This window comes from Pseudophryne corroboree, chromosome 7 (assembly GCF_028390025.1).
Source record: "Pseudophryne corroboree isolate aPseCor3 chromosome 7, aPseCor3.hap2, whole genome shotgun sequence".
NCBI lineage: Eukaryota > Metazoa > Chordata > Amphibia > Anura > Myobatrachidae > Pseudophryne > Pseudophryne corroboree.
In genome coordinates, this window is record NC_086450.1 from 411307730 (window position 1) to 411334487 (window position 26758).

At 48.1% G+C, this 26758-nt stretch overlaps 1 protein-coding gene across 1 annotated transcript in view; it reads right to left on the reverse strand.

Annotated features, from left to right (window-relative positions):
* Positions 1–16906: 16906 nt before the first annotated feature.
* MLST8 (MTOR associated protein, LST8 homolog) overlaps positions 16907–26758 on the reverse strand; it is a 79758-nt gene continuing 69906 nt past the window's right edge. Inside the window, exons 7-9 of the mRNA XM_063934705.1 lie at positions 26224–26348; positions 24383–24546; positions 16907–17643 (exon numbers count right to left, since the gene is read on the reverse strand). Coding sequence (XP_063790775.1) covers positions 17525–17643; positions 24383–24546; positions 26224–26348 — 408 coding nt within the window. The 3' untranslated portion in view covers positions 16907–17524. The remainder of the gene's footprint in view (positions 17644–24382; positions 24547–26223; positions 26349–26758) is intronic.

A 26758-nucleotide genomic window follows, 5' to 3' on the forward strand; every position in this document is an offset into this window, starting at 1 on the left:
AACTTCTCTGAAACCCATGAGATACCACCAGTATGACTGTGACGAACTGTCTACTGATCCGTTTTGGCAACGAAGAAAGAAGCGGAAAATGGTGGAGCCAGATACACGATGCTGCATGACCCCATGAATGTGATGTACACATACTGAGCTTTTGTAATTGTGGCGAGATGCCCTCATGTATACTTGAGGGTAACCCCCTTCTGTGGACTCACATATGAAACACCTCTGGATTTAATGTCCAGTTTTTAAGATCCAAACCCTGACGGGTGAGATCGCCTGTCTAACAGATGTCCACTCACGGATTGATCTCTTGACATTTTCACATAATGGCGTTCTGAGCCATTGAAGATTTGAGTTACCTACCGCCGTGCCATGCGGCTTATTGGTTCTCACTGGTTGTTGAGTATGCAACTGCCTTTGCTTTGTTTGACTGCTTAAGGGCAGCGTGAGCTAGGCATGAAAAAACAAAATTACATGAAACTCACGGTTGTTCCTCTCCACAGAAATATTTTTTATTTGTTCTGAAGAGAAACCAGAGTCTATCCCTGGTCAGACTGAAAGCGAATCATTTATTGCATTGTAAAATGCACAGAGTTGTAGGACATTTATCGACAGCAATCTGTCGTGTTTAGAACCTTTGCGTTGATTTCAACTACAAATCCTGACTCTCTGTGACTGTCGTCCAGAGTATACGCACCCCTGTCCCTCTGTGGGAAACGCGAGTGAAGGGTGGCGAACTAAATTGAAAACACATCTTTATTCTTAATAATTGAATACACCAATGTACCGCTAGTCTGCGTGTACTTTTGCTCTTGCTGTTGTAGTAGGTAAAAGTCTTTGATTTACCGTATTTATAATCTTACCTAGGAATTGACATCGTTTAGACAGACTTAGATGTGATTGTTTTCGAACTTAATCTGCTACCGCAGTATACCTTAGTAGCGCAAGATAGAGGAACTTTGTTGATACATAGTTCTTATGTGAGATGAGCTATTATTCCAACATCACTTTGGTAAATACCGGAAGCGATAAGCAACGGTATAAATGAAATGGTTAATGGTTGTGGCGATTTGCCAACGCTAGAACCTATGATGAAGAAACCGGACTGGGTAAATACGCATTGTGAAGATCAAATGCAATTATACAATTTTGTGGCTGCAATAAGCAAAAACTAACAGCAGAAAATCCATTTCCTAACTGTAGTAAATGACTTGCTGATTGATATTGCAACGGAGCTTTTGATTTTGCTCAAACAGAGGGGAATAAGTAACTTTGACTCTGTTGGCGTACTATTGGCTGGTTTATAAACCAGCAAAGACTAAATGACAACCTGCCAAACCGTTCGCCAGAAGCAGTTTTGTACTCTAAGCTGTAAATAGCTGAGACATATATGAGTTGAAGTCATGAAACCTTGCAAATGTAACATGAAAAGACGCACTTCCACAATTGTAAAAGAGGTCATCAAACCACTGGCTTGCTGACTGTAACGTCCTGTCGTTACAAGGCGTGACTGTTTCTTATAAAGGAATAAAACGCCGTTACAAGTATATTGTATGCGCTAATGGCAGAATATCCTAAAGGGATAAAATGCCGTTACACATATATCAAATTTAGGAGCAAACAAGCTCTGGTCTTGTCGCACTTAACTAGCGACAATGAAAATAACCGGCGTTAGCAGAAGCTTTACAGATATACTCTGCAGCTTCTTTTAACCGTGATCGGCATGGTTTCATACATAGATTCTAGTGACCCAAATGTATCTGTGGTTTTTATAATGTTTGACAGAAACGCATATACCAATGGCGGATCGCGTCCTTTTGGAAACGATTATGTATGGTTGTCCAAAACCCCGCACTATCTGAATGCTGGACTAATGTACCCTTCTCACTTGTAGTTATCGGTGTGAGATTTGACATAGAATCGTGCATTAAATTATAAGACTAGTGAAATAAACACTCTGGTACCCAAAGGAAAATTGTCACTTTGGAAAGACTGTCTTTTGTTAGCGCTGGCGGAGTTATTCTGAGACTCTGATTACCGCTGTTTTAATTTGAATTGCCAATGTTAACATTTTTAGTCTGCACTAGAGCCTTATTTGCTATGTAGACAGACATCATAATAGGCAACAGACAGACACTTGCACGACTTAATAACATTATTATATGGCATATATATCTATATATATATGTTATTGCTGAACAGCATATTTATTAGGAAACTAAAGTGTTCTTTATGTGAAAAGCAGTTCACATGGGTATGAAACCCGAACCAAATTCCTACTAACACCCCTGCGCCTTCTGGTGGCTTAAAGATGTAGGGCAGGAATGTTCTAGAATTATCCTGAAGTAAAAATTCCCACTAACACCCCTGCGCCTCCTTGTGGAGTAGAGGTGTATGGTCTGGAATTATAACTGGAAAACCAGCAATGATTAAAATGGCCGTCATGCCATGCTTTCACAGAAAATCACAGTACAGGTTACCTGCTGCAGTTTTAATATAGGCTTAATAGCCTATTATACAGTTACTATGCTTAATAGCCTATTATACAGTGATAACCCAGGTGTAGGTTACAGTAAAATATATGCATTTAGTCAATTAATATGAGCACTGCCTGCAGTGTATTTATTTTGCAACCTTAACCAAAAATAACAGAAAACATGGTTAAACGTGCAATAGGTTATGCCACTGATAACCTAATGCCAGCCAAAGCCTCATATATATATTATATATATATATACAAAGTGTTTACACATATAATCACAGTTCATACTGATATTATAGACAGTTCTGCCAGCAAAAGCTTCATTATATATTATATATATAAAACGTGCTGAATCACAGTACACAGTGTACATTGTTTAAAGTGCTGCGCTGCTTGTTTATTTTGAACCCATGCAGCCTTTGCTGCTGCTATGGGTATTATTCCCCCTCCCCCCCCCCCCTGCATCCCCATGTTACCTGCAGCGTACGGGGATCGGGTGCAGGGAGAGCAGGAGAGCCTGAATCTAGCGCCGGGGAGCCGACCGGAAGCTCCTTCCTACAGCAGTACACAGTCTCCCTGTGTCTGCGGTGTCTCACTGGGAGAGTGGCCGGCGTCCTTGAGTGACGTGCGGCCGCTCTTTAGTACACAGGAGAGTGTCGGCGGCGTGCCGGGCCATCCGAGCAGTGAGAGCGGCCGGCGTCTGAGTGACGTGCGGCCGCTCTGTTTAGTTCAGCGCCCGGAGAGTGTCGGCGGCGTGTAGCGGTGCCGCATCAGAGCAGTGAGAGCGGCCGGCGTCTGAGTGACGTGCGGCCGCTCTGCTTAGTTCAGCCAAGGAGAGTGTCGGCGGCGTGTAGCGGTGCCGGGCCATCAGAGCAGTGAGCGCGGCCGGCGTCTGAGTGACGTGCGGCCGCTCTGCGCGTATAATGTGAGGAGAACCTGTAAAGCTCTCATTCTATCAGGTGGAACTTCATATATAAGAAGTGCTCCTTACTACTTCAGCGGGACCCGTCAGCGGCGTGCTCAGCGGCGGCCAGCTCCCTGTACAGTTAACACTCACACAGCAGGGCGGCAGCGTGAGCTGACCGCCCTGACACCCATACCTTGCTCCATACTGGCTGTGACGAGCTTCTCACTGTAAGCTCCGTTTCAGCCTCCAGCTTCTCCACTCGTGTCTGCTGTAAGCTCCTTCTTCCAGCACTTTGTCTCATCCTGGCTGTAACGGATCTTCTTTCTGTAAGCTCCGTTCAGCTTGCAGGAGACAGTGGCTGCCTGTGGCTGTGAGGGTGCTCTTTGTGAGGACCGACACGCCATGCGCTGCCCTATAGCGCCTGTGGCTGTGAGGGTGCTCTTTGTGAGGACCGACACGCCATACGCTGCCTTGCAGCGGCACCATCCCGGACCCAAGTTTTTCCAGAAACTGGGACGGGAAGTGTAAAAATTAAAAATAAAAAGAAAAAGAAAAATCTTCTGAAAAGTGGCCATTGCCACAAGCCGATGTTCATCTGTGAGCACCGAAAAAACACTGGCAAAGTACACTGAGGTACTTGGGGATATGGAGGGGGGGAGAGTCCTAAATTTGAATATTCAGTGCCTTTGTTCGGCTGCGCCCGTCCATATCCCAAGAGTACTCCAGTGACCCCTAGTGGATGATAAAGAAACTCAGCTGCAAAAAGTTAATGACCTGGGGTTCACAGGTCAAATAAATTACACTGGACCACCCAAGTGCAATTAACCACAAAACTCCAATTTGAAAAAACTCTTGCGCTATAGTTATATAATTACAAGATATGGCTGATAAGAATGACAAACTCCTGATAAATTCAAAATATATTTACTATTGTATAAATTATCATATAATAAAACAAGACCGGTCTTTAAAACATCAAAAAATAATAACAAATATGTATACTTTCTAATACATGGAGGTGGACTTAAGCATACTCTGTGCACAGACGTGTAAAAAAACAAGCTCTATAGCTATATGGCTTAATGAGGTCAAAAAATGTTTTGAATCAAGTGTGGCTGCTGGTAAGACCCATATATTAATTGTTCCCAATGGATAGTCACTTTGTATCAAAAATCTTTATGATGTGAAGATCCAACATGTAACAATAGAATGGATATGAGCTTTTTGTAACCGGAAACTTTACGTGAGATGTGAGCAAGTGGTATCAGCACAAATGCATCCCGACGACCACCGCAGTGGCTGGTAGCTGCGGGAAAAAAAGGCACCTGCAATGGCGCCCGCTGTGATTTAACCTGCTCAGTCGCGATGCTCCACGAGTATCCACCTCTACGTGCCGTTTGCAGGCACCGGTCAGCGGCTCCTCTTTGTATGAAAACAAATTCCAGGCAGAAGAATGCTGCAGCCAGTTCGTGATATGGGTCTAACTTCAGCTGGGGTCCAACAGAATCAACTTCTGACGCGTTTCGCTCCTCCCACAGGGGCTTCCTCAAAGAATGAGGCACGTAGAGGTGGATACTCGTGGAGCATCGCGACTGAGCAGGTTAAATCACAGCGGGCGCCATTGTAGGTGCCTTTTTTCCCCGCAGCTACAAGCCACTGCGGTGGTCGTCGGGATGCATTTGTGCTGATACCACTTGCTCACATCTCACGTAAAGTTTCCGGTTACAAAAAGCTCATATCCATTCTATTGTTACATGTTGGATCTTCACATCATAAAGATTTTTTATACAAAGTGACTATCCATTGGGAACAATTAATATATGGGTCTTACCAGCAGCCACACTTGATTCAAAACATTTTTTGACCTCATTAAGCCATATAGCTATAGAGCTTGTTTTTTTACACGTCTGTGCACAGAGTATGCTTAAGTCCACCTCCATGTATTAGAAAGTATACATATTTGTTATTATTTTTTGATGTTTTAAAGACCGGTCTTGTTTTATTATATGATAATTTATACAATAGTAAATATATTTTGAATTTATCAGGAGTTTGTCATTCTTATCAGCCATATCTTGTAATTATATAACTATAGCGCAAGAGTTTTTTCAAATTGGTGTATAGCCTCCTGACATATACTGTGTGTCCACAGTGGCTATGAAAAAGTCGGTACAAGCTTTACCTTTGAAATTTATTTAAGAATTCCTACCACTGATCAACAGAAATACTTTGTAACGTCAGTAAAGTAAAAAAAAAAAATACCTGTAATGCTTTTTCTTAATTCATTACAATGACTGATTACGTAGGCATTCACTCCTTTGTTTTAGTAGGGTATGGATTAAAGATTTACAGTGTCTAGACAGACAGCCAATAGGTCATCACCAGATGGTCAAAAGTTAATCAACATTGATTTAGGCAGAGAGGGTCAAGAGAATGACATGCAAATGGTCAACACATTTTTTGTTTTCGTCCTAATCCTCCCCCTAGTGCTAACACTAACTGTCCCCTCTGACAGACTAACTCTCCCTTCCTGCAGGAACGGACTGGGGCCGCTTTTCGGCCCTGTCATCCATGTGCACGCAACGTGAAAAGGGCGTGTGGTCACTGCTCATGGGGGCGTTCCACAAGTCAGGGGGGCGTGGACTCACAGTACTTCCCCATATTTCTTAGAAACTGCCACTTCGGGCGGCAGGGTTGGGGGGTCTGACACAACCAGAGAGCCAGAAGTTGCGCGCAGCCGTCCCGGCTCTCTGTGTGACTGAACTGACCCACCTTCAGAAGTGCCAGATGGACAATCCGACCCTGGCCTAACCCTAACCTCCCCTCTCACAGCCTAAAACTAATCCCCCCACCCCCGCCTAACACTTACTGTCCCCCCTGGGAGCCTAACCCTCATCCCTAGAGCCTAACCCTAACCTACCCTCTTACAGCCTAACACTAATGCCCCCTTAGTGCCTAACACTAACTGTTCCTTCTGACAGCCTAACCCTCCCACTAGTGCAAAACCTCCCCTCTCACAGCCTAACACTATCTCCCCACTTAGTGCCTAACACTGACTGTCCCCTCAGACAGCCTAACCCTCCCCAAGGTGCCTTACCCTAACCTCCCCTCTCGCAGCCTAACACTATCCCTCCGCTTAGTGCCTAACACTGACTGTCCCCTCTGACAGCCTAACCCTCCCCAAGGTGCCTTACCCTAACCTCCCCTCTCGCAGCCTAACACTATCCCTCCGCTTAGTGCCTAACACTGACTGTCCCCTCTGACAGCCTAATCCTCCCCCCACAGCCTAACCTCCCTTCTCGCAGCTTAACACTATCCCTCCGCTTAGTGCCTAACACTGACTATCCCCTCTGACAGCCTAACCCTCCCTAGTGCCCGGACCATTTTACTGCTGACCTATTGACTATCTATTTACTGTCTATCTTCCATCCGGATACCATTTTAATACTTGGTAAAAATAAGATTTTAAATACCTACCGGTAAATCCTTTTCTCGTAGTCCGTAGAGGATGCTGGGGTCCACATTAGTACCATGGGGTATAGACGGGTCCACAAGGAGCCATTGGCACTTTAAGAGTTTGAGAGGGTGGGCTGGCTCCTCCCTCTATGCCCCTCCTACCAGACTCAGTCTAGAAACTGTGCCCGAGGAGACGGACATCTTCGAGAGAAGGATTATACACAGATAGTGGCGAGATTCATACCAGCTCACACATACAAGGCACATCAAGACAACTAGCTTGAAAAACTTCAGGAACAGCTGAAACATTACTTACCTAGTAATAATGCAGTACATAACTAACAACAAAGTTATACTGAACCAAATAACTGCAGGAAAACTAAGCGCTGGGCGGGCGCCCAGTATCCTCTACGGACTACGAGAAAAGGATTTACCGGTAGGTAATTAAAACCCTATTTTCTATTACGTCCTAGAGGATTCTGGGGTCCACATTAGTACCATGGGGATGTACCAAAGCTCCCAGAACGGGAGGGAGAGCGCGGAGGCGCCTGCAAAACTGATTGGCTTCTGATGATCTGAAGTTCAGTCAAAGTATCGAACTTGTAGAAATCTGCAAACGTGTTCGACCCAGACCAAGTTGCTGCTTGGCAAAGTTGTAATGCCGAGACACCCTGGCAGCCGCCCAGGAAGACCCCACCTTACGAGTAGAGTGGGCCTTAGCAGACTTAGGACACAGCAATCCCGCCGTAGAATACGCATGCGAGAGATAGTCTGCTTAGAAGCAGGACACCCAATTTTCTTGGGATCATACAGGACAATTTCGATTTTCTGTGACAAGCAGTCCTCTTCACATAGATCTTCAGAGCCCTTACCACACATTTAAGGACTTAGATGAAATTGAGGAGTCAGTAGCAACTGGCACCACAATAGGTTGGTTGATATGAAATGCCGACAACCTTCGGAAGAAACTGCTGACATGTCCGGAGCTCAGCTCTATCTTCATGGAAGATCAAGTAGGGGCTCTTACAAGACAAAGCCCCCAACTCCGACACACGTCTAGCAGAAGCTAAGGCCAACAAAGTGACAGTCTTTCACGTAAGAAACTTGACCTCTACCTCTTGCAGAGGCTCAAACCAGTCAGACTGGAGAAACTGCAACACCACGTTAAGATCCCATGGTGCAGTAGGCGGTACAAAGGGAGGCTGGATATGCAGAACTACCTTCAAAAAGGTCTGAACCTCTAGGAGGGCAGCCAATTGTTTCTGGTAGAAAATGGATAGGGCCAAAATCTGGACCTTCACAGATCCCAACCTCAGGCCCATATCCACTCCTGCCTGCAGGAAGAGGAGAAACCGTCCCAGTTGAAACTCCACTGTAGGAAACCTCTTGGACTCCCACCAAGACACATTTTTTCCAAATACGATGGTAATGATTAGACGTTAATCCTTTCCTAGCCTGTATCAGGGTAGGAATGACTTTGTTCGGAATGCCCTTCTGAGTTAGTATCAGGCGTTCAACCTCCATACCGTCAAACGTAGCCGTGATAAGTCCTGATAGGCGAACGGCCCCTGCTGCAGCAGGTCCTCTCGAAGAGGAAGGGGCCTCGGCTCTTCTTGTAGTAGATCCAGAAGGTCCGCATACCAAGCCCTTCTCGGCCAGTCTGGAGCAATGAGGATCGCTTGAACCCTTGTTGTCCTTATGAGCTTTAGGATTCTTGGGATGAGTGGGAGTGGTGGAAACACGTACGCCGACTGGAACACCCACGGAGACACCAGGGCGTCCACTGCCACTGCCTGTGGGTCCCTCGACCTGGAACAATAACGTTGAAGCTTCTTATTGAGACGAGAGGCCATCATGTCAATTTGGGGTAATCCCCAAAGGTCTGTTATGTATTTGAACACCTCCGGATGGAGACCTCACTCCCCCGGATGGAGATCGTGTCTGCTGAGGAATTTTGCTGCCCAGTTGTCTACTCCCGGAATGAAGATTGCTGACAGCGCCAACGCGTGTTTTTCTGCCCAAAGGAGGATTCTTGTTACCTCCGCCATGGCAGCTCTGCTCTTCGTTCCGCCCTGACGGTTTATGTAAGCCGCTGTTGTTACGTTGTCCGACTGCACTTGAATGGCCCGAATTCTTAGAAGTTGGGCCGCCTGAAGAAGACCATTGTATACGGCTCTTAATTCCAGAATGTTGATCGGAAGGCCGACTTCAAGAATTGACCACCTTCCTTGGAAGGTCTCCCCTTGAGTGACTGCGCCCCAGTCCCAGAGGCTTGCATCCGTGCTTAGAAGGATCCAGTTCTGAATACCGAACCTGCGGCCCTCCAGAAGGTGAGGTAGTTGGAGCCACCAGAGGAGCAAAATCCTGGCCTTTGGCGACAGACGAATTCTCAGGTGCATGTGCATATGAGATCCTGACCACTTGTCCAGGACATCCATTTCGAAGGACCAAGCATGAAACCTTCCGTACTGGAGAGCTTCGTAAGAGACCACCATCTTTCCCAGAAGGCGAATGCATTGATGAACCGACACCCGGGCTGGCTTCAGGACATCCCAGACCATTGTTTGTATCACCAACGCTTTTTCCAGTGGAAGAAATACCCTCTGTACTTCCGTGTCGAGGATCATCCCCAGAAAGAACAACCTCCTGGTTGGTTCCAAGTGTGATCTTGGAAGGTTCAGAATCCAACCGTGGACACTGAGAAGATCGGTCGTGAGAGCAATGGACTGCAATAGTTTCTCCCTGGACGATGCCTTTATCAGCAGATCGTCCAGATATGGAATGATGTTAACCCCCTGTCTGCGAAGGAGAACCATCACCTTGGTGAATACCCTCGGTGCCGTTGAGAGGCCGAATGGCAGGGCCTGGTACTGGAAATGACAGTCCAACAAGGCAAAGCGGAGATACGCCTGATGTGGCAGCCAGATCGGAATGTGGAGGTACGCATCCTTGTTATCCAGGGATACCAGGAATTCCCCCTCTTCCAGACTTGATATCACCGCTCTTAAAATCTCCATTTTGAACTTGAACTCCTTCAGAAAGAGGTTTAGTGACTTTAGGTTCAGAATGGGCCTGACCGAACCATCCGGTTTCGGTACCACAAAAAGGTTCAAATAGTAACCCTTGTTGTGCATATGAGGTGGTACTGGCACAATGACTTGTGACTCCACCAACTTCTGGACGGCGGCTTGTAGGACCGTCCTGTCTGCCAGCAGAGCTGGTAAACCTGATTTGAAAAATTGGTGAGGGGGGAGATTTTGAAACTCCAGCCTGTACCCCTGGGACACAATATCTTGCACCCAGGGATCCAGGCCGGACGAAACCCAGACGTGACTGAACTGCTCGAGTCTCGCTCCCACCGACCCCACCTCTGGGACCAGCAATCCACCATCATGCGGAGGACATTGGTGTACCTGAAATAGGTTTCTGTTCCTTTGAAACTGCCATAGCGGGTCTTGTGGACTTGGGCCTACCTCCCCGAAAGAAGGTGTTGGACGCCCTGGCCTTTCTGGGCTTCATAGTCCGAAAGGGCTGTGATGTAGGTGAAGAAAATGGTTTATTCGGAACAGCTGAGGGAAGAAAGGGAGACTTACCCGCTGTAGCCGTGGAAATCCACGCATCTAGCGCTTCCCCAAAGAGAGCCTGACCTGTATACGGTAGGGACTCCACACTTTTCCTGGATTCTGTGTGAGCAGACCATTGACGTAGCCACAGTCCTCGCCGCGCTGAGACCGACATGGAAGAAATTCCTGCAGCCATGGAACCCAGATCTTTCATGGATTCCACCAGAAATCCCGCTGAATCCTGAATGTTGCGCAAAAATAAGCCAACATCATCCGTATCCAAATCTTCAAGTAAGGTGCCAGACCACTTTACTATAGCTTTGGCAATCCAAGCACTGGCAATAGTGGGACGCAGTATAGCCCCTGAAGCCGTGTACATGGATTTGAGCGTATTATCAATCTTCTGATCAGCCGGCTCTTTCAAGGCGGTAGATCCCGTAACAGGCAACACCACCTTTTCTGAAAGTCTGGATACTGTCGCGCCAACAATAGGCGGGTTTTCCCATTTTTTCCTATCCTCAACAGGGAAAGGAAATGCCACCTGAACCCTCTTAGGGATCTGGAATTTTTTCTCAGGGTTTTCCCAAGCCTTTTCAAAAATAGCATTTAATTCTTTTGACGCAGGGAAGGTTAGCGAGGCTTTCTTATTCTCAGTAAAGTAAGCCTCCTCAACCTGCTCAGGTGGTGTATCATTAATATTCAAAACATCCCTAATAGCCTCTATCATCAACTGCACCCCTTTAGCAAGAGATGCTGTCCCCCGTACCCCATCATCACCGTCAGAATCTGTATCGGTGTCATCCTGCATAATTTGTGCTAAAGGACGCTTATGGGAGTACACAGCGGGGGGACCTGAGGTACCAGAACTGGGCCAGACTGCCATATTCTGCAGCACCTGGGTAGCAGATTCATTTTGTGCAACCCTCTGTGAAATCCAAGAAATCACATTTTTGATAGAGGATAACCATTCCGGCTCCCTTGCTGGAATCTGTGCTAAATCAGTGCAATCCTTATTACATGAATGGGATCATCTTGAGAGGACAAATCCTCTGCAGCATATGACACAGAGTCCCTGGACATTGCTATTGGTGACCACAAACACGCCACACACACACAGTGGATACAGAGTTTCTCCACAAGAAGAGCAAGAGAGACACAGAGATTGGAGCCAACCCACACACAGCGCTTTTATACATATAAAGGAGACCCCTTATGAGCGCTGACTGTGTACCTTAATAGGTTACACAGCCGTTTTGCAGCCTCCTTCCCCCTTCTATAACCCCCTGGTACCGTGAGATAGCTGGAGATTGCTGTGGAGGGACTTGCTTCTTTCCTGGACAGCGCTGTGCAGGCAGGAAAATGGCGCTGAACGCTGCTGGGTCCGCTCTGAGAAGCTCCGCCCCCAAAATGGCGCTGTCTTCCCGCTCTTCATAGGATTATACTGGCCTGAGGATTGATGATGGCTGAGATCCGAGGACCCCGACAGGCTGAATGACCAGTGTAGGGTGCAGGAGCTGGCTCAGGGCGCCCCTCACAGCGCCGCACAATGTACCGCTGAGCCTCCCGGAGCGCAGTTAATACTGTGCTCCTACCCTGATGCCGCCATCTTCACACCGGCCCCCCGCTTGCTAGGGGTGCTCGGTGTCTCACTCGCCACAATCTTCAGCTCTGCAAGGGGGTGGCGGCATGCTGCTGGGGTGAGCAATCCCCTGTGGTGGGGAACGATCTATCCCCTCTGGAGCTCAGTGTCCAGTCAGCGGAGACAGTGGCTCAGACCCTGCAGGACGGACACTGCTCCCCCCCTAAGTCCCTCGCTGCAGGGAGGCTGTTGCCAGCAGCCTCCCTGTACAACAATAAACTCTAAAAAATAACATTTACTAAGGAACTATGGAGAGCTCCCCTAGCTGTGACCGGCTCCTCCGGGCACATTTTCTAAACTGAGTCTGGTAGGAGGGGCAGAGAGACACTCTTAAACTCTTAAAAGTGCCAATGGCTGGGCGGACATGGAGTAGCACACAGGCTGTGTGTCTCTCCAGCTTTAATATCCTGCTCTCTTACCCTGTGTCCCCCCCTGGGCCCGAAAACCACCCCAATGCCTGCCTAAAGGTGTGAAGGAGCCCCTGTGTTGTTTTGGGACCCGCTCGTCCCTCTCCCGCTGCGGCCAGGCCGTTTATGTGTGCCGAGATCCTGGGCCTGCTGAGACACGTGGGACGCCGCTCTCCAGTCTCCCCGCGCTCTCCGGCCGCTGACCTGCATGCCGCATGTCTCCATACCTCCTGCAGCCCTGAGTGTGGATCTGAGGCCGGAAGGGTGCCGGTCTGAGCTCCGTCAGCCCCTGCCTGTGCCCGGGTGAGTGTATGCTGAGTCTCCTGCTGTGAAGCTGCCACGTGTCCCGCTACAGCTCTCCTTCTACCTGCGGCTCTGGCCTCTGCCCTCCGGCTCCCCTGTTCTGCATTAACCCCTGGACAGCGCGACATTACTACCACTACGGCCGTGTCGCCTTGTAATTCCCTGCTTCTGTGGTTGTCTGGTTAGTGGCTCCCGCTGTAGGGCTATTGGTAGGCTCTGGTGGTGTGCTAGCCACCGCCATCTTGCCACTGGCCTCCTGTTTGGCTTGTATTCATAACTCACCAATGGCTAATTCTATGTAGCAAGTCCTTCAGGCAATTCTTGTCTCTACACAGAGGCTCCTTACGAAACTCGGAGATGTGGTAGCTGTGCCTTTGAATTCTGTCACTGCAGTCCGCGCTCATGACATGCCGTCGCGGCTTCTAGATTTCTCCTTCTCAGGGGATGCGAGTCCAACTGCTATAGATACTGCCTCAGTTCGTGGATGTCAGGACTCCATTATGGGCTTTTTGAAGATCCGTGCTGCACCTTTGATGCCGGATGGTGACGTTTCCAGGTCCTTTATTCCCATGTTTCGTGTACTTTTCTGGCCGTCCCTGCACTGACGGGAGGTTCCTGGATTTATCCTTTACGTACTTTCTGCCCCGATGTGTCTATCCTTGGACAACCGGAGACGAGACTGATACTGTACTACTGCATGCGGTGGAGGCCTGGCCGGATTAATTCTCATCTTTGTTATTAGCATTTTTGTTTTATTATTTGTATATCTTTATTATCTGTATTTTTGATTTGGTCGAATTTTCTCCTATTTATGCTACGTATACGTGTATATACTGCTTAGTATGCTATATGGGAGGAACCCTGTAGCCTTTCGTGAGGAAAGCCGGACTTAGCCTAGCTTAGGTCATTAGTTTATTGCTCCTATTGGTTTTGTGTACTTTTATCCTTCTGTCACTTTATACCAATGCTCGGTCACCCTATATATCTTGGTTTTTTTTTAATTTTTTTATTATTTTCATTATTTTTTATCCTGACTTATTGTTCATTTCTGTTTGTGCCGTACGCATATCACTGCGATGGCTGATGTTAACTGCGTAGGATCTATAATATTCTTAAACAGCGGGAGAGCTCGGCTTCACCTAGCTCAGATCATTATTATATATTGCCCTCTGTCAGTTATCCATGTGCCTTAATATCCGTTGGTGAGGGGGGAGGGAGTGTTGGCTACTTATAGGGTAGTTGAGAGAGGGACGGGGTTTTAGGGTTCCTAGTATACCTAAGTTGGGGGTAGGCTATACGGGGTGGGGGGTTACTGGGCAAGTAATTAATGAGGGGGGAGGGCTTATGGGGATCCAAGTATACCTAGGTTGGGGTTAGGTTATACAGGGTGGGGGGTTCTGTGGTGGTTTGTTTTGGGGGGTTTTGTTTTGTTTTCTATAAATGTTGCAGAGTTATATGTTTTGTCTATATGCCTGGCAGGTATCTTGGGTATTATATAATATATACTTATGCGAGTGTTTATCTATGGTCTACAGTGCCACTACTTTTGTGTTTTTCTATGCTTCATGTGCCTTTTTTCCTATTCTATTTGAGGTGTATTGCATATCCTGACCTACAGTAGATGGTGTGTCCTGTTTCTATATTCTGTGTCAATTCCCTGCCCATACCTTGGATTATATACTGCACGTTTCTCTATAACTGCCATTACGTTCCTTTTTTTAGTTTGGTTGGCATGTCTTTGCTTGTAAGGAAAAGGAAAAACAATAAAAGATTATTGAATTTAAAAAAAAAGTGCCAATGGCTCCTGGTGGACCCGTCTATACCCCATGGTATTAATGTGGACCCCAGCATCCTCTAGGTCTAGGACCACTGGTGATCTGTTATGTTCCATGAGGCTGGCTGGTGACCACTGGCGCTTTGTTATGTTCCATGAGGCTGGCTGGTGACCACTGGTGATCTGTTATGTTCCATGAAGCTGGCTGGTGACCACTGGTGATCTGTTATGTTCCATGAGGCTGGCTGGTGACCACTGGCGCTTTGTTATGTTCCATGAGGCTGGCTGGTGACCACTGGTGATCTGTTATGTTCCATGAGGCTGGCTGGTGACCACTGGTGATCTGTTATGTTCCATGAGGCTGGCTGGTGACCACTGGTGATCTGTTATGTTCCATGAGGCTGGCTGGTGACCACTGGCGCTTTGTTATGTTCCATGATGCTGGCTGGTGACCACTGTTGTTCCATTAGGTAATTTTGTATTTTAGCCACTGTAATGTAGCTTTGATCTATTATCAGTCATCATCACGGTGGAATATAAATCTTCTCCCAAATCCTAGGTCTCTTGCAGACTACAGATGTGTCTTTTTTTCCCCCTTCCATTTTGCCTTTATTTTTGGACATACAGTATTCAAGATTCTGCAGTAAAGAAGCATCAGTGGGGTATTATGCTGCCACTACTATGCGTCACACCCAACTTAGGGGGAGATTTATCAAACCTTGTAGAGTGATAAAGTGCAGGAAGATAAAGTACCAACCAATCAGCTTCTGTCATTGCACATGCTGTGTTTGAAAAATGACTGTTGGGAGCTAATTGGTTGGCTGATCTCTCTCCACTTTATCTTTCTCCAAGCTTTGATAAATATCCCCGATAGAATGGGGGGCCAAAAAGTTAAATCTTAGACTCGTCAGACTATAGTATCTTCCTCCATTTGGCGAGGGCCTCCCGCATGCTGTGAGAAATTCTTGTTGAGAGCTCATACATGTTTTCTTCTATTTACATCTTTTTCCACCTTCCCATAAAGTATAGATTTGCCAAGTGCCCGGGATATTGTTATCCCATAGACATATTCTCCCATCCCAAACTGTAACTCTCTCAGGAAACGTCATAGGCCTGGCTTACAAAGTGCAGGTCATCTTTTTGGGAGAATGACCTGTTGGAAACATTTTCACATTCTTTCGATTTCTTTATAATGGAATTCATAGTGCTCGGGAAGGGGGGATAGTAACAATTTTTGAAATCTTGTTATATCCTTCCCCTGATTGGTGTTTTCAATAATCTTTTATTTATTTTTATTTGCTCTGAGTTTGGATCATCATGATAAAACGGTTGTTTAGGGGTGTATTCAATAACTGTCGGAAACTGCCGTTTTGTTGGAAAGATGGCAGCTTCCGACAGAAATAGGTCGGAAGGGGTCCCGACCTATTCAATAGGGACTTGTCAGAAAACACGTGGATCAGCGGAATAGCTGCTGATCCACGTGCTTCTGTCGGAAATGGGGCCAAATCTGACAGGTTTTGGCCCCCTTTCCGACAAACTCAATCCGACTTAAAAACAAGTCAGATTGAGGTGAGGAGACAAGCGGTACTGCGGGCGGCTGGTGGAGGCGCTGCAAGGAGAGAGGTGCCTGGCCGTCCCCCGGCCAGTCACCTGTCGCTCCCCCAGCTGCCCACAGGCACCTCTCTCCCTGCAGCGCCTCCCTAGACATGTGCTTCGCAGCCAGCTCTGGCCGCCGATCTCTGCTACCCCCGCCGCAGTCCCGCTTACGGCCGCCACCATCTGCACCCCTGGCCGCTGCTGTCAGCGCAGCCGCTGACAGCAGCGGCAGGACAGGACCCTGTGTACGGCCAAATCCGACAGTTGGATTTGGCAGTCCATTGAATAGGGGTTGTCGGATCCATTCTGACAACTGCATGTCAGAATGGATCCGACTCTTATTGAATATACCCCTTAGGTTGAGATGTCCAACAAGCACATATGGATGTCCACATACCTTTGGCCAGTACTGTGTTTGAATCTATATAATAATTCTCAAAGTTCTGTCCCGTCTCCAACACAATGCGCAATAAGAGTCGGGGCGCGTTCAACAATGGCTCCCACTGCTAGGGAGACAGGAGAGACCTAGCCTAGGAGGAGGACAATGCAGTCCTCTGAGAACGGGTTACTTATCGGGTGGGGGAGGTTTCAGGATAGAGCAGCAGAGAGGGAGGCGTAGCAGAGGATAGAGATGGGAGAGGGACAGACACTGCAGGGGTTGGGACGGATCCAGGTGACCCGGCTTTACGTGTGTACGTGTGTAAGAATAATTATGTATTCAACTATAGTACTTTTTTCTTTTAATTTGTAGCATTAAATGTACACTCTTGAGGACAAAATCTCATTACATTACTGCTTTATTTGAACAGCAATTGCACACATGGTAACAGTTGAGTAGAAGTTCCCAAACGCGGTCCTCAAGGCATCCCAAAGGTCCAGGCTTTAAATGTATCCATTCTTGGCCACAGGTGACTTAATTAGCACCTTAGTCAATTTGATTTAACCATCTGTGCTGAGCCATGGCTATACCTAAAACCTGGACTGTTGGGGTGCCTTGAGGACCGCGTTTGGGAACCTCTGCAGTAGAGTGAAATCTAAAAACAATCTCCTAATGTATTTTATCAGTGATGATAGAAGTGTTTCAGAAAGATTTATACATCATCCTGACCGTTAATGCGCTGCCAACATGTAACCGCACCACTATCATTCAACGCTGTACTAAGAAAAATCTCAGAGTGTTTATAATCCAAAACCCAGAGTGCAAGTCTTTCTTATGTCACATTACTCCGGCAGCATATGGTTATTGATACCGGCACTAAACGCTTAAAGCCGACTGCCGGTATCTGCTGACATAGGCAATTGGAATTATAACGTTAAGGTCATAAAGTTGCCTTTAAGCATGACCTTATATTTTCCATCCCCATTGTCCTGTGAATCATTATAAACGCCAGTCTTGGTTACCCCAGAACACTGTCATTGAAAGCCAGGCACACCACTGCCTTTTGGTGCCCGCTGTACTCTCTCTTGATCTCGCCGGTCTCGACACACCAAAGTCGTGCAAGGTTATCGGAAGATGCTGGGGAAGAGATCACAGAAAGTCATAGCTCTGAATTGTGAGAATCGCTGTCACCGGGGCTTATTCTCTCTGTATTTACAGTTACTGTTCGTTAAACTTAAGCAATTCAATGTCTTCTATATCGTCTAGCGCTGTTGTAGCAGATTTTGGTGTAGCGGTACTTGAAGGTACAATAATTTACATAGTAACTCAGGTTGAAAAGAGGCAAAATGCCCATCGCGTTCAACCTGTATTTTATATTACGTTGAGTTGATTTTACTGTACCTGCTGAAGAATGCTTTATGACTAGTTGACAACTACAAATCATGTTACACCCAGATTAACAACGTCAATATTTTAAATGATGTAACCTTGGATATCCTGATCAGTCAGAAATTCATCCAATCCCCTTTTAAATGTATTTACAGAGTCTGCCATTACCACCTTCCCTGGCAAGGAATTCCAAATCCTTATTGTCCTAACAGTGAAGAACCCTTTCCTCCGTTACGTACGGAATTTTCTCTCCTCCAGCCTCAACGAGTGCCCACGTGTCCTAAACGGAGTTCTTTTAATTTCTCATACATTTCCATTAAAATAATCTTTAGGAGTTATAAAGAAGCTTATTTTGCCCATTTTCCATGGATCTCAGATGCAGAGAATGGGGATGTTTTTTTTTTCTGTTGAAGTTGGGGGACCCCCTTAAATAAGCAAAAATCAGGATTTTGGTACTTACCGATAAATCCCTTTCTCCGATTCCACAGGGACCACTGGAGCGCAGTTACAATGGGGAAATAGTAGGCAGTAATTGGGAGCTGGCACTTTAAAACTCTAATACTGTGGCTAGCTCCTCCCCTACTATCTTCCCTCCAAGCCAGTCTACGTAAAACTGTGCCCGATGAGAGCTGTAATAAACAAACCTTAAGGTAGAGGAGGTTAATGACGCCCTGTAAACCAGGATAACACAAACCAAACCTGGAACAGAACCTAACAAAAAACAGGCTAACCTGAACTCAACAAGCAGTCATATATTGATCTGCAAACCGTTAAGCAAAAAACAAGGAGGAAACAGCGCTGGGCGGGCGTCCAGGTGCCCCTGTGGAATCGGAGAAAGGGATTTATCGGTAAGTATCAAAATCCTGATTTCTCCTTCATCCACTAGGGGCCACTGGAGCGCAGTTACAATGGGGACGTCCCAGAGCTCCCAAAACAGGTGGGAGAGCGCTGAGAGTCCTGTAAAACCGCTCGGCCAAACTGAGATGCCGAGGCTGCAAAAGTGTCAAACTTGTAGAATTTGACAAACGTATGTCGGCCCGACCAAGTAGCCGCCCGACATAAAGTAGTCATGGAGACCCCACGGGCAGCCGCCCACGAAGGTCCCACAGAGCGCGTGGAGTGCGCGGAAATGGAAGATGGTGGTTCCCGAGAAGCTGCCAAATAAGCTTGTCTGATGGTCAGTCGAATCCATCGAGACAAGGTCTGCTTAGAAGCCGGCCAACCACGGCGGGCAGCATCGTATAGAACAAATAATGAATCTGACTTCCGAATAGCTGAAGTCCTATCCACATAGATCTTGAGCGCCCTGACAACGTCCAATGATCTCGAATCCGGAGAGTCCCCCGAGAGGGCCGGGACCACAAGCGGCTGATTGATGTGAAAATCAGACACCACCTTAGGGAAAGGACATACGAGTACGAAGCTCGGCCCTATCCGCATGAAACACCAGGTAAGGAGACCTAAAAGAGAGAGCCCCAAGTTCCGACACCCGTCTAGCTGAAGCCAGCGCCAAGAGAAGAACCACCTTCCAGGTGAGATATTTTATCTCTACTGATTCCAGGGGCTCAAACAATGAAGACTGCAGAAAAGACAGGACCAGACTGAGGTCCCATGGCGCTGTCGGAGGACGGAAGGGAGGCTGTATTCGAAGAACCCCTTGAAAGAAAGTCTGAACCTCAGGCAGCAAGGCTAACTTTTTCTGGAAGAAAACCGAAAGAGCAGAGACCTGCACCTTTAGTGAACCCAGTCTTAGGCCTGCTGAAAAACCCGCCTGCAAAAAACGGAGAAGACGGGCTAAGCTATACACGGAAGGAGAAAATTCTCTACGTTTACATCAGGCTACATAAGCCTTCCAAATGCGGTAGTAGTGAGAAGATGCGACTGACTTTCTAGCCCGAAGCATAGTAGGTATAACTGTACGAGGAATCCCCTTCCTTTTCAAGATGGCTTTCTCAACAGCCACGCCGTCAAACGTAGCCTGCGTAAGTCTGGATAAAGAAAAGGACCCTGTTGTAGAAGGTCGTCTCGTAGTGGCAGGGGCCAAGGCTCGGCCACTGACAACAGGTGTAGGGTGGAGTACCAAACCCTGCGTGGCCAATCCGGAGCCACCAGGAGGACCAGAGCGTCTTCTCTCTTGATGCGTTGCAGAGCCCTCGGCAACAGCGGGAAAGGAGGAAAGAGGTAAACGAAACGGAAATTCCAAGGAGCCGTGAGGGCATCCACGCCCGCCGCCGCCGGGTCCCTTGTCCGAGAGCAATAAAGAGGCAACTGATGGTTCCGGCGGGACGCCATGAGGTCGATCTGTGGTTTTCCCCACCGGCGTACCAGTTGCCAGAACACTTGGGGATGTAGTGACCACTCTCCCGGGTGCATGTCCTGGCAGCTTAGATAATCGGCTTCCCAATTGTCCACTCCCGGAATGAATATTGCCGAGAAGGACAGAGCATACTTCTCCGCCCAGAGAAGGATGTTGGTGACCTCCCTCATCGCCGCACGGCTGCGAGTGCCGCCCTGACGGTTGATGTACGCTACCGTCGTGGCGTTGTCGGACTGAACTCTGACCGCTCGACCGCGCAGTAGGTGATGTGCCTGAAGCAGGGCGTTGTACACCGCCCTTAGCTCGAGAATGTTTATGGGGAGAGCGGATTCGTGGATTGACCAGCACCCCTGAAACCGATGTTCCAGGGTCACTGCCCCCCAACCTCGCAGACTGGCGTCCGTGGTGAGGAGAGTCCAATCCCATATACCGAACCGTCTTCCTTCCAACAGATGTGTCGACTGGAGCCACCAGAGCAGCGACGACCGTGCCTTTGGAGATAGCGTCACCCGCTGATGAAGGAACAGATGAGATCCTGACCACTGATGTAGAAGACACAGCTGAAACGGTCAAGAGTGGAAGCGACCGTACGGAAGAGCTTCGAACGCTGCTACCATCTTTCCCAGAAGGCGAATGCACAGATACACTGACACCCGACGGTGTCGAAGAACCGATTTTACCAGTGTCTGCAAAGACAGTATCTTGTCCTGCGGAAGGAAAACCCTCTAACGGACTGTGTCGAGAATCATCCCCAGAAACAACAGCCGTTGTGAGGGGCATAAGTGAGACTTCGGGAAATTCAGGATCCACCCGTGTCGAATCAGAAGGTCCTGTGTGATCCGGATATTCTGAAGTAACCGTTCTGCTGAGCTTGCTTTTATTAGCAGATCGTCCAGATAGGGAACAATTGTCACACCCTGCTTCCGAAGTAGAGCCATCATGACCGCCATGACCTTTGTGAACACTCTGGGAGCAGAAGAGAGACCGAAAGGAAGGGCCTGGAACTGTAAATGAGCGTGCTGTATTGCGAACCGGAGAAAAGCCTGATGAGGAGGCCAAATGGGAACATGTAAGTATGCATCCTTGATGTCTAAGGATGCCAGAAACTCGTTTTTTTCCAACCCCGCAATAACAGACTGGAGGGACTCCATCTTGAACTTGAATACCTTCAAATACGGATTGAGATCTTTCAAGTTCAGGATTGGCCTGACCGAGCCGTCCGGAGTAATAGCCCTGTTTCCGATGATGAGAGGGAACAGGGATCACCACCCTTGCGGATAGAAGCCTCTGGACCGCTGCCTGTAAGGCAACTCCTTGGTTGTCGGAAACTGGCAAACCCGTGGTAAAAAACCGCTGGGGCGGTTGTTCCTGAAAATCGAGCTTGTAACTGCAAGTGATTAGATCCCGGACCCAAGCCTCTGGGCAGGACTGTATCCAGACCTCCTTGAAATCCCAGAGACGAGCTCCCACCCTGTGATCTCCCAGGTGGGAGGGAAGCCCGTCATGCGGTGGTAGTGGTAGAGGACTTAACCTCTGACTGGGCTGAGGTTGAGGAACCTCTACCCCTGCCGCCGCCTCTACCTCTATGGCCACGGAAGGTAGAAGCTCCGCCCCTGGCCTGGCCTCGAAACCTGGAAGGGGCACGAAAGGATCGAAAAGAGGGACCCCTATATGGCCTGCGAGTGGCTGGAGCAGCAGAAGGAAGATAAGTCGACTTACCTCCGGTGGCCTGAGAGATCCAGGCATCCAGATCCTTACCAAATAGAAACTCACCCGTAAAGGGCAACGCTTCTGCCGCCCTTTTGGATTCCGTATCCGCCTGCCACTGCCGGAGCCAGAGAGCTCTGCGGGCCGCAATTGCTAAAGCGGAAATTCTAGCTCCGAGAATACCTATGTCCTTGGACGCTTCGCAAAGATAAAGGACTGATTCACGGATGTGTTCCGCCAACTCTATCAATTGATCCGCCGGCAATTCGTCACGAATTCCAGAAGACAAATGCTCCGCCCAAGCTTCGATCGCCTTGTTGACCCAACAACCTACTTGCGCCGGGCGATGTAATACCCCTGCCGTAGAGTAAATATTCTTTAAGGTAGATTCCAACTTCCTATTTGACGCCTCCTTAAGCGAAGTTGCACCCGGAACTGGTAGGACCGTCTTTTTGGACAGATGAGATACCGAAGGTTCCACCATCGGAGAGGTCTCATAACGTGTCTTGCTATCTGCGGGAAAAGGATAAGAAGACAACAGTTTTCTTGATACCTGAAATTTTGCGTCTGGATGTTTCCAGGCTGCCGTTATGAGCGCATCCAGCTACTCCGAAACTGGAAAGGTCACCGGCAGGCATTGGTTGGTGCCAAACCTTGAAGGGCGTAAGGCGTCCTGCCCCGTCTCCTCCACCTGTAATACTGAGCGAATAGCAGTAATAAGAGCCTCTATACCCTGAGCTACTAGTTCAGAGTCCCCGTATACCTGATCCTCATCAGTATCCTGTATATCAACATCCTGTATATCCTGTACATCTAACCCCGCCTCATCTAATTGAGGCATATCATCGTCAAAGTCCTGCAACACAGAGGCTAGCAATCTCTTTTTAGAAGCCTGTTGAGGGGGGCTAAAGGACGGGGCTTGGGAAGGGATCACAGCCCTAGAAAGCCCTTCCACTGACTTTGCCAATGAGACAGCCCATGCAGGTTCTGGCTCCGGTACCTGGACAAGCTGTCGGAACCGGGCCGCCTCCCTATCTTCCCGAGAGGCTTTAAGTTCCCCAGTCAGCAGGGACATAACCTCTGTGAGTTGTGTCGCCCATGTCGGGGCACTCTGGGGTTCTGAGGAGGGCTGAGCAGATGTCTGACTCCTCACATAAAATCTGACCCTGCTTTTGTGTTGCCTTGGAGCCTTTATTGGCCATGTCAGCACCTAACACTGTGACCCTCCCCCACAGGAAAACAGCACTAGGCAGAAAGGGAGGGAGGGGGGAAAGCAGGGAAAAAAGCAGCCACAGCAGCCTGATCTATCCTGCACGATACTGTGCAGTGGCAGGCTTGCAGGACGATTTAGGTGTCCCCCAGTGCCCCCCTTCCCCACTGTAACAGCCTCACTGTGTCCGTGGCGCTCCTCCGTCCCGCTCTGCTGAAAAAGAAATGGGCGCCAGCGCGCGCTACTTCCGGCGGTGCAGAGCGGGGATCCGAGGGGGGGGGAGCGGGCGGGCTGCGTGTGGTAACAAAAGCAGAGCATCTACAATAAATAAATAATAAAATCATTCACTGTAACTTTATTCAAACCCCCCTGCCTTCCTGTGATCTCAACCCTGCAGAGAGCCTGGGGGGAAGAGGGGGTGGGGGGGGGGGTGAGGATAGCACACACTAACCTTTTCTGTGGTGGAGTGGCCCCGACACACGCAGCGGTGTCCGGCCACTGATACTCACCGCTGCCATGCTGCCGGAATCTTCTGCTGGTGGAGCGGCCCCGACACGCACCGCACGCAGCGGTGTCCGGCCAGCTCAGGAGAGCTCTGTGTCTCCCTCAGCCGGGGCCCATCCCGAGCCGCACACAGCTGCGATGGGACCCCGCCGGCAGCTCCCGCGGTGCAGACTGGCAGTGGCAGAGCTGCCAGTCTGTGTGTGTGAGAAAGAAAAATTAAAATAATAAAGAAAAAAGAAAAAAAAATTCTTCAGATAAAACCCAAGTGACCAGCTCACCTCGGGCACTAACTAAGATTGGCTTGGAGGGGAGATAGTAGGGGAGGAGCTAGCCACAGTATTAGAGTTTTAAAGTGCCAGCTCCCAATTACTGCCTACTATTTCCCCATTGTAACTGTGCTCCAGTGGCCCCTAGTGGATGAAGGAGAAAACTTTTGGATTATCAAAGAGGGAGGCAGATGTATTAAGCATGGAGAAGAGATAAAGCAGTGAGAAGTGGAAGGTGATAACGCACCAGCCAATCATTATGGGTTTGAAAAATGACCGTTAGGAGCTGATTGGCTGGTGCTTTATCACCTTCCACTTATCACTTCTTTATCACTTAATACATCTGCCCCAGGGTTTGGTACATTTGGGGTTATCCCTTGATTACACGATCATGTTAGTATTTCCTTTTATTTAGTGAAATTAGTAACACATTAAAAAATGATCACTCTGCAGGCTTGTGTGACACACTACCGAGATTCGTACCTGTCACTATGTATTGTGAGTCCCCGGAAAAGGCGCAGTCCCACATCCAGCCCCGCGACGTCTCACCCGGGTTATTGCTCTTAATACTTAGCTCTGTCATCAGTGAGAAGTTTGATGTCCTCCATATCTTGCAGGTCTGGTCTGCTGAGCATGTGGCCAGAAGCCTGGAGAAGAGAGGCCCCATAAATCTATATTTTGCTGCTACGTTTGTACAAAACTACCCAGGAACATTTCTTTCTTTATATATTTAGAAATATTTTCATGTTCTCCACTTTGGGATCAACTGAGATTAATCTCTCAAACAAACTCAATCCAAAAATCCTTGCAGAGGTATTTCCTGAAAGGTGGTGGCAGAGAGTTTAGGCAAGTGCACTCTATAAAGGAATATCGCTACTTTTTGCATACCCAATGCTCAACAAACAGATTTCTGGTATACACAAGCTGCCTTTCCAAAGTCCTATACAGAACAATTCAGGTGTGGCTTTAGTACATTCTATATTCATTTGTTAATTAAACAGCGTGGAGGAAGCTATTTATTGCCTAAATAAATATTCAAGATATTACAGCATATAGATTTATCAATAAATCAAAGTTCCTAGTTAACTAAGGGGGTCATTCCGAGTTGATCGCTCGCTAGCTGTTCTTAGAAGCCGTGCAAACGCTATGCCGCCTCCCACTGGGAGTGTATTTTAGCTTAGCAGAAGTGTGAACGAAAGGATCGCAGAGCGGCTACAAAATAATTTTGTGCAGTTTTAGAGTAGCTTCAGACCTACTCAGCGCTTGCGATGACTTCAGACTGTTCAGTTCCTGTTTTGACGTCACAAACACGCCGTGCATTCGCCCAGCCACACCTGCGTTTTTGCTGGCACGCCTGCGTTTTTTCGAACACTCCCTGAAAACGGTCAGTTGACACCCAGAAACACCCACTTCATGTCAATCACTCTGAAGCCAGCAGTGCGACTGAAAAGCTTCGCTGGACCTTGTGTAAAACCATATCGGCCGTTGTGAAAGTACGTCGCGCATGCGCATTGCGCCGCATACGCATGCGCAGAAGTGCCGTTTTTTGGCATCATCGCTGTGCAGCGAACATTTTCATATAGCGATCAACTCAGAATGACCCCCTTAATCCTTAGTGATGTTACTAGTGAGCGCATAGACTGCATTCCCAGTCAGGTCACTGGCTCCTAGTGAAGGAAACCTGCATTTAGATAGAGGTCACTGGCTCCTAGTGAGGGGATAAGCTACATTCCCAGTGATGTAATTGGCTTCTAGCGAAGGGATAGCCTTCATTCCCAGTGAGCTGAAGGTTCTCAGTGGCTGCATTCCCAGTGATGTCACTGGCTCCTAGTGAAGGGATAGTATTCCCAGTGAGGTAACTGGTTTCTAGTGAAGGGATAGGCTGCAGTCCCAGTAATGTAACTGGCTCCTAGTGAGAGGATAGGCTGCATTCCCAGTGAAGTCACAGATTCCTAGAGAAGGGATAGGCTGCAATCCCAGTGAGGTCACTGGCTCCTAGTGAATGGATAACCTGCATTATGATAGATGCCACTGGCTCCTAGTAAGAGGATAGGCTCCATTCCCAATGATATCACTGGCTCCTAGTAAGGGGATAGGCTACATTCCGTGATGTCATTGGCTCCTCTTGAGGGAAAAGGCTACATTCCAAGTGATGTCATTGGCTCCCAATGAGGGGAAAGGCTGTATTCCCAGGGAGGTCACAGGTTACTAAGGTTTTCTAAAGAAAGAACTAGGTAGTTTCATACTGTATAATGCAGACATTTCTTGGCAGTAAATATAACTGATTTCAGCATGGAAACCTTATATACTGGATACACACTCACGTGGAGTCTGGGCTGAATTTACAGCGCAGCGCGCAGCGTTTGTGAGATGGGATTTTGGTTTTGGGGATGAGCTGTGTCAGGTCTTCACCGAGGCCTCCAGTCAGGTTCCAAACAAAGCAGTTTCCCTAAGATCAAATATAAGATTACAAGACATGTACACCCCTGCCTCCATTGTAGTACGGGCAAGGTATAACTTTATGCCGCCAATATGTCACATCAATACAGTGGGATGCAGTCAAAATGCCGGCTGTCGAGATCCCAGCAGTCAAAATACCGACACCGGAATCCCGACACCCTTCAGAATCCAGACATTGGAACTTCAAATGGATCAGGATCCCGAAACCGGAATCCAGACAGCCGCCATCCCGACCATAAGTATCCCTGCGATCTTAGGTTTAGGGCCGTTTTGGTTTCAAGCATCAGCCGGGGAGATAGAGCTAGGTTATGGTGGGGGAGAGGTTAGGGTTAGGCACCCCCTGGGAGACGTTAGGGTGGTATCCGGTCTTTAGGTCAACAGCACTTAGGTCAACATGCA